The 9,132-nt window shown below is 36.0% G+C and overlaps 1 protein-coding gene across 1 annotated transcript; it reads right to left on the reverse strand.

Moving 5' to 3' along the window:
* Positions 1-3,205: 3,205 nt before the first annotated feature.
* Positions 3,206-9,132, reverse strand: LOC144441273 (CMP-N-acetylneuraminate-poly-alpha-2,8-sialyltransferase-like). Its single transcript, XM_078130833.1, has 7 exons — positions 8,956-9,132; positions 7,280-7,411; positions 6,251-6,389; positions 5,784-5,899; positions 5,414-5,503; positions 4,541-4,770; positions 3,206-3,438 (listed from the first exon to the last, which is right to left on the reverse strand). Exons 1-7 carry the CDS (start codon positions 8,958-8,960, stop codon positions 3,206-3,208), a joined length of 945 nt encoding a protein of 314 aa, XP_077986959.1. The 5' UTR covers positions 8,961-9,132.

Consider the following 9,132-nt stretch of genomic DNA (forward strand, 5'->3'; position numbering starts at 1 on the left):
CTACACATTTGGCTATATACCGTGTGTACACTGGTCTACATATTTGACTATATACCGTGTGTACACTGGTCAACACATTTGACTATATACCGTGTGTACACGGGTCAACACATTTGGCTATATACCGTGTGTACACTGGTCTACACAGTTGACTATATACCGTGTGTACACTGGTCTACACACTTGACTATATACTGTGTGTACACTGGTCTACACATCTGACTATATACCATATGTACACTGGTCTACACATACATGGCTTCCATTAAAAAGATCAACGTCTGGAATCAGCAGAGCAATTTCATTAAACGTTTTCATGCACCTACTAATAGGCGAATATTATAGGTCTAAAAATTGAGAACGAACGCAGGATTCTAGTAGGTGTATTAAAATAAAGTTGAGAAAGAATATCTGGCACATCGTAAATTCTGTTAGCACACTTATATTAAATCATCACATCAACGTACTTACGACGTTGGTATAAAGTTGGCACACAATGGAGCTCCGTAGCCTTAATTCATTACAGGGGGTGTCACATAAGAGATCGAGAGTGCTCAATTCGTGGAAACTACACAAACCATATTTTATAAACTACAAAGAAAGTACGTTGTATCTTAGACTGTCAACAGTCGTCTTGGACTTTTTTTGTAATGTATCTTTAATACTATTGTCGTTGAAATTAATAGAATTAAACTTGGTGTGCGTTGGACGTTCCGTGAAGTCAAGATTATGTTTTATGTGTTCGAATCCTCAGTGAGTAGCGCGTTCTGTATGTGCATTGTACATGCTGACTATTAGATTGTACGTTATAGATTATGTATGTGCACACAATTAATATTCAAATCAAACATATTTCAGAAGTTTTTTTTAAGGAATACGACAAAATATAATCTGCGGCTGAATACAGACTAGGTGTACCTCCAAAATTACCCCTGTACAATGTATATAACTACCCACATACGGAAAATGCCATGGCTGAAATTAGTCTGTTTTAATGTATGTTACGGATCCAAATATGACTTGAATAAAAACGATTATATATCTTCATATGTATACTAATAATGTTTGAATATTACTAGTAACTATGTAATGTTTATCTTGCCATCAGGTGGTTAATTAACGGAAACCATGCCGTTTAACTGCCAATGAATATGGTGAGTAATTCTTTAACGACAAAGCTTTGTATAATTGTAAATACATTGAAACTGGTAAAATTCAACTGTGTAAATTTACGAATTTTACCAACTTACAAGTTATAAATCTTAAACAAGTTCATAGATGTCATGGGTCCTTATAATTACAAGGAATTGTTGGATATCATCAAGTTTCGGACAGGTACTCAACTCATTCTTTATGTTGTTACACACACACACACACACACACACACGCACACACACACACACACACACACACACACACACACACACACGCGCGCGCGCGCGCACGCACGCACGCACCCAAGCAGGCAGACAGGCACGCAGGTACGCACCACTGTAAACTGTTCTTTTGAAATATTTTAATGTATTTGTTACGTCTTTTTTTTCAACAGAACGGTGGCAGTTTTCCCTAAATATTATTGTATTCGATCTGCATGATTTGATTGTTTGTTATTTCTTTCAAACATTCAGCAATAAAACAAGACAGTCTTGATTGGCTTATAAAAGCAGAAATGAAATATGTAATGTTGGTGTTAAATCCTCATAACTAGGTCATAGGTCAATGCTGACTGTTGACTTGCACTGACTATATTTTACACAATGATTTACACAATGAGCGGTCCATTATATCGACGCAATTTCGAGAAGAGTATACAAGCTATTACCGCCTCTATAAGCACATAGGATTAAATCATCCTTCACATAACCACTTCCATTCTACTAGGTCCCCGATTCTACAACTGTGTTGATTGAGGCATAGTGGAAAGTCAACACACTGTCAACGTCACTATGACGAACTCAACATTATCTATAAACCAGTTATCAACCATACATTTTAAAACTGTTTTACCTCGTTATACGGTACCATAACCCTGTACAGTTGAAACCGGTCTGAGTTGTAGTTTTTTTCATTTTTGAAGAAGACATATTTTTCTAACTAAGTTGAGGGTGTTCTTTGAGTGCCCACCTCACATTTATTTTTTTTGTATTATTTATTACAGCTGATTATACCTAGATGTCGGTTCATTGTAACTACCGGTGGCACAATGGCTTTTTTAACTCACAACGGTTTTTATTACGAATTACACAAACAAAATAAAGGTATTGATAGCACGCGCGCAGATAAAATGACAAAATGTTATCTCCAGTAAACCGTTTTATATTTGATTCGTCCTTGTTTCATCCGACAGTGGAGATGATTTGTGTTTATAGTGAGATACAACATTTTATATACGTGCGCGCTATCAATGATTGTATTTTGTTTTCATATAATTTAATTCGTAACAGAAAATATTGTGTAAAACTTAAAAACATAGCGCTGATTACACAACTTGAAACTCTATAGTCACCCTGGTTTGGCAGTAAATCAAAGGTGTGGTGGTAAATGTATAATGGAACGAAAGTAGAAACATTGAACTTTCGTTTAGATAACATTATAACATGGATAAGTTTATTTAGATTTGATAAGAAAGCAACGTGTTCATACAATATGCAAACTGTTGTTTCTTATTACATGTACTTTGAATGAATGAATGAATGAATGAATAATGAATGAATGAATGAATGAATGAATGAATGAATGAATGAATGATTTGATTCAGATGATAAGAACAAGTTACGTTTGCATATAAAATAGAAATAACACACACAGGCACACACACACACATGTATATATACACACATATATCCTTTAAACATATTCAAAATTAGATATTCAAAACTGAACTACCATGAAAACATTGCATCATTTGTATTTTGTCACTTCTCAGGTTGGCCATTCTTTTTGGTAATGTACAGTATTTACAAACCCTGATTGAATGATTGAAAACAAAGCAAAACATGACGTCATCCACTTTTGGAAATTTCTTTGATTTTGTCGGAATTTAAGTAACGTGCGCTTTAGAACTTAACAAAAGCGATGATGTCATGAAGTTGTAAATTGTTGTCATATGAAGTAAGAACAGCTTTTCAAACGAAAGTTGACCCTGTGTATCCATTGACGTTGATGGCGCTGTAGCAGTATTGGGCAAAAGAAATTAAAAAAATAATCAGTCACGGCGGCAACTGTCTACGTGTAACCTAATGACTCCTCGTTCGTGTAGAGAGAGTAAAAACTTGAATTCTTTGGAAAAGTCGTGATTATACGTGTACTGTGCCCATGACCAATCTTCCGAATAATGTAAAGGTGACCGTCGTCCATGATGGTCTAATTGGAAAGGCCAAAACCCGTACAAGTGGATCTCTTTGCAAAATTGTACTCCAAGACTTACTAGTACCGATCCTGAAATAAGAAATGAAATAATATACCAGATTTATTTGTCCAATTCTCCGTAGTCCTACGACTGCATTATGATATTACTGTACATACTACACATAAGGGAAATCCATATGACAATCTGCAATGAACTGGTCAAGATATGAACCTCCACAAACAAACAAACAAACAAACAAACAAACAAACAAACAAACAAACAAACAAACAAACAAACAAACATACATACATACATACATACATACACAAACAAACAAACAACACAAAAGCAAACAAACAAACAAACAAACAAACAAAAAAAAAAAAAAAAAAAAAAAAATTCTCCTCCCCACAACAAAGATAATTCTATTGAGTTTTGTACAAGCTCAGTTGTCGTTTGCAAATGCAAAAAGTAAGAAGCGCATAAACTATTACGGCGACGACACCCTGATTTTGTGCTTATTTTGAATATGAGCGTCTAATACAACTTACCTAAAAACAAAATGGCCGTACATTGCGATAGACATTGAATCTGTAGTATACAGACTATGTGTACCAGTACGTGTACGATAGCTACGAAGTGGTAATTTATTGATAGTGGTTTGGTTAGTACAACACATGATACTTCTTATTCCTGTTTATATTTCTATAATAATAACATCTTTTAATTTCGACATAAAAGTTTGAAATTATATCACCACTCTGAGTTTAGTTGTAATAAAGTTGTCAGAAACCTAAGCACACAACCCTTACACAGCCCGAGTTTTAGTTAGCGCCTTTTCAGTCTTCACTCGCAGCACAGTATTTAACGCACCCCCCCCCCCATGCTTACCAAACAAAATGTTGTCAACTTTGATTTACCAGCAAGAACGGGACATAAATACAGGAATATTCAGAGCGACTGACAGGCGCCAAAATCGTTTGTGATATCGAATGTTATTTATATTGTGAACTGATTCTGTACACAAATTCAATAGATATTTTTTTTTTCGGTTTGCATACGTAATACACAGGGAACCTTTCATATCCTAGCACTAGGAAGAAGAGCACAGCTATGTGCCAGCTGTGTACATTAGTTTAATTATCCACGTGATCAAGTTACCTGACAGATTTAGAATCAAACGTTGGTTACCTGTGGATATTGTTTTCTCCAATTTCCAAAGTGATTGGAGTTTTTCGTCATACTCTACATCATTGAGAAGTAACTGAACTTTCTTGTTTGAATGAAGGTGTGAAGCCATTGTAAAAGCTGTACTGGTTGGAGCTACCACACTGTTAGGTATGTACAGGAGGAAGCCTGGATAATCTTGTATGACTTCTAGAAATTTGCTGACGTTCCCTTTATTTTCAAGATTATGAAATCTGAAAAGAAATGTTTATATTATCATCTGTCTGTCTTTCTATATATGTGTGTCAGATGTACTCTTCCGCCTGTCCGTCAGTATCTATCAGTCAGTCAATGTCAGTCAGTCAGTCAGTCAGTCAGTCAGTCAGTCAGTCAGTCAGTCTGTCTGTCAATCTGTCTGTCTGTCTGTCTGTCTGTCTGTCTGTCTGTCTGTCTGTCTGTCTGTCTGTCTGTCTGTCTGTCTGTCTGTCTGTCTGTCTGCCTGTCTGTCTCTGTCTGTCCGTCCGTCCGTCCGTCCGTCTGTCTGTCTGTCTGTCTGTCTGTCTGTCTGTCTGTCTGTCTGTCTGTCTGTCTGTCTGTCTGTCTGTCTGTCTGTCTGTCTGTCTGTCTTCTTAGCTGTCGATCTCACTGTCTTTCTGACTATCTCATTTCATTTCCATGCATACTGACGTCTGTCAACGTGACGTAATGAACCACTCTACTCTACTAATTTTATACGAGGCAGCTAGCTGCTAAGAAAAAAAAATACAGTTTCACTGTGCTTATATTCAATTTTATTTGATAACTGTCCTGTCGAGAATTATCTGTCAAAGTCAACGAGTTCTCATAACATGGGTTTTTAATGTTTACACGAATTGATAAAGTTAACAGTTACTGTACCCGTGTTCCATCAATATCGGATTAATGGTTGTCAAATTAATCTTCCTACCAGCATCGGATATAAAGTTTTGAATCGGCTGTAGATTTGCCCTGTAAAAGTTAAAGTTGATCAGTATGAAATCTATTAACATCTTGCCTTTTATAATTCTAGTAATAATTTACAGCATTTCTAAAAAGTATGGCATAACATTTGGCATATTCGGTGAATAGATATCCTTCCGTGTTTCTTCCGCCTGGTCGTTCTAATCAAATTTGTATATGAATTTTGCTTCTACAAACAGCCTGATGGTGGCGCACTTTAATGTAAAATGACACATTTTTTATTTGAGCTATCTAGTGATTTTGCATTTAGCTGTCAATATCAACTTACCTGAAAACAAAGTCGAAGCTATCAATTTCCTTACCACAGCTGCTATTTTTTAAAATGCCTCCATTACCCACAATGCAACATGTTTTGTAATATAGGTTTGTTTTGAATGGTGATACCTAGGAAGCAAATGCATCAATGAACAATTACAAAATACTTCCAAGTCCTTGAATTCTTAAGATGGTGGGGTGGTGGGATGGTGATGGTGGTGGTGGTGATGGTGGTGGTGGTGGTGGTGATGATGATGATGGTGGTGATGGTGATGGTGATGGTGGTGGTGGTGGTGGTGGTAGTGGTGATGATGATGATGATGATGGTGGTGATGATAGTGGTGGTGGTGATGATGATGGTGGTGGTGATGGTGGTGGTGATGATGATGATGATGGTGGGAGGGGGTGGTGGTGCTGGTGGTGGTGATGATGATGGTGATGAAGGTGTGATGGTGATAAATAAATAAATAAATAACATACCTTCGGAAGAAGATCGTATTTGGAGTGATCAATTTCAACTGGATCACTACGTTCGCTATTATGGTATTTCATGCCAATCTTCGTATTGTCTTGAGTCAACATAAAGTAAGATCTATTCATTCCTCTTAGAAGCTCTTCCCTGAAAAACCAAGTGTTCATATATAGACGATTCGTTGTATACAGGAGTAAAAGAGTCCGACAAATGAGAGATTGGAACTCACATTATTGTGTTCTAGTATTCTAGAGAGATAGTTTGTATACTGGTTTCGATAAAATGACAGAAATATTTTACAATCACAACAATTTTAAACGGTCGCATAGTTTTCAAAAAACATACTAGCGCCGTCTTTATAGCGTGTACAAATCGAGCCCGTTATAGACAGGAAAAGTACATGTACATACATAAGCAAAAATAAAGCTTATAACTTCTCTTTGCTTAAAGGCGAGCACCACTCCAAGGAATATAGGCATTTTCGCAAAGGTTGGTTTCCGGAGAGTCGTTTTATTATTTCACGTCACGGCAATTTCGCACGATTGCCAAGAAACACATAATTGAATCTTATTTCACATTCTTTGTTCTGTGACTGAACAGTGATCCAGTGTTACCTTATGGAAGTTAGCAGATATACATATGAATGAAGTGAAAACAAAACTAGTCATGACTCCTAAGTGATTCTTACCTTCAGATAAAGTCATAATACTCACTGTTCATCTAATACATATGCATGTAGGATAACTCCCATGATGCACTGGACCACTGACCGTGGAACAGGTTTCTGTTTGGTGTTTCTTAGCCATCGTGCAAAAAGTAATGCGATCTTAAATCATAAAACGACTCTGCTGAACCCAAAATTTAGGGAAATATCTTTATTTTCTGGAAGGATCTCAACCTTTAATCACCCAGGGACTAAAAAGACAGTGAGTATTTTAAAGTTGAGCTTAGTTCACGGTTTAAATTTGTATTCTTGCAATAATCATTTTATTTATCACATTTTTGGTTTGCTAGTTCAATTTGATAGGTTAGATTACCTTAGTAATTGCATATTTGTGGAATTTTTCTCCCATGTTTCCAGTTTCTCCACCGTCTTCTGAAAGCCTTTCACCATATCTTTCTCCTCTGATGTCAGTTCTTTGGTAAATGATTGTTTATTTGGTGTTTCTCTGTTAGAAAAATAAAGATGATCAGAGTGTAATAAATTTATAGTCCTCGTTCCCAGATGTATACATTTGGCAAATAGACGAGCCATAAATATCACGACCATTCACTTCTTTTAGTGACCTGATCTTTCGATAAAGAAAATAACAGACTGACATAAAACAATGAACAGTATTTAGCAGTTGGACTAACAAGGATTTAATATTCTGATTTCAAAAGGCTTGGATCAGTGATAAAAATGATTTTTTTTTGTGTGTAAATTCTGTATTGTGATTTGCACAACTGTAAAACATTCGCTTGTATCGATATATTTAATGGCATGTTATATTCCGTTTATTTGATTGCAATAGCAGGTACACCAAAGCATTTGCAATAAATCTAGTCATACAGCCTGACGTGAGAGATTCTGCGTGGTAATTATAATTAATAATAAATGGAGTACTTTGAAATCTATCCATTCATGTTTCAATGAAAAGATGTTGAAAAAGAGAACACCGCCGAAACTATATATCTACATGAAAATATCCGATGGAAACCTGACAGTATGGAGTTAATATTTCATCGTCCACACTATGTAGGCACTAATATATAAATTTACAGTGTGGAAAGGCGGTGATCACCCGGAATAAAACAAACGTCACAACACGATGGAAATGGAGGTAAATAAAGACATTCGGCCGCTTTCAACACATCAGATTTTAATCAGATAGGGGGGGGGGGAATTGTTTTCATTGGTGATTGTAGAAATGTTGTTGAAAAGAGAAAGTTCACCACAAATAATGATTTTAAACCAATACGCTACCGAAATATGAGCAGGAGTTCATTTATTTTAGTTTGAGACTAAACAGTGTAGTATTCACCACTCTCATTGACAATGGCAGCGTTCTCCATGCTTTTACATTATATACCATGGCAACATCACATCTGTATAAACAGTTTTACCTTCAAGGTCACCTTTACACTTTCTATGAGATTAAATTATAAATATTGTATGCCTTTACATGCTAATTATTATGACAAGGCAGCAACACAATTTCTGGTTTCTGAATTTGAACTTTGAGGACGTTTTCAACTGCATGATTTCTATTCAGTAAATGTCAGTCGAAAAGTATTTTGTAAAGAACGACAAGTAGAACTGTAGAACCATTTGTTTATGTGTTAGGCTAGCCTAACCTCAGACACGCATGCGCATAGTGGTCTGAGGCCAAACCTAAGCTGATGAATGATATGTGGAATTCGGGTCAGTGCACGCGTACATGTACATAGCGTACACTTTCTCTTCAAATAAAAGAATGGCGGCTATACGCCTGTTTAGAGTCGACAGGTGGCCGATATGACGATTTTCAATGAATGCGCTACCATAATCTATAATATTCAAAATAAATTGTGTACGTCTGTGAATATTTTGACCGAAAATATTGAAAGATGACGTGTAAATGGATGTTGTAATTTGATACATACACATTATGATATATAATTTATAAGAACTAAAATCAAGAATTCATCACAATTATCGACTGCACATGATAATTCAAATTTCGAGACTTACCTCATATGATTTGAAATGTCTTCAATAGGCACGTTGAAATTCTTTGATACCCATGAGGTCGAAAACCGATAAAAGTGTGGAGCCAACAGTACCACAGCAGTTAATAATAGGATTACAACAAAACACAGATTCAAGTGTCTTCTACCAAGGTTCACAATAATACGTGATATCGGTGAA

The sequence above is a fragment of the Glandiceps talaboti genome, chromosome 10, assembly GCF_964340395.1.
Source record: "Glandiceps talaboti chromosome 10, keGlaTala1.1, whole genome shotgun sequence".
Classification (NCBI taxonomy): domain Eukaryota; kingdom Metazoa; phylum Hemichordata; class Enteropneusta; family Spengelidae; genus Glandiceps; species Glandiceps talaboti.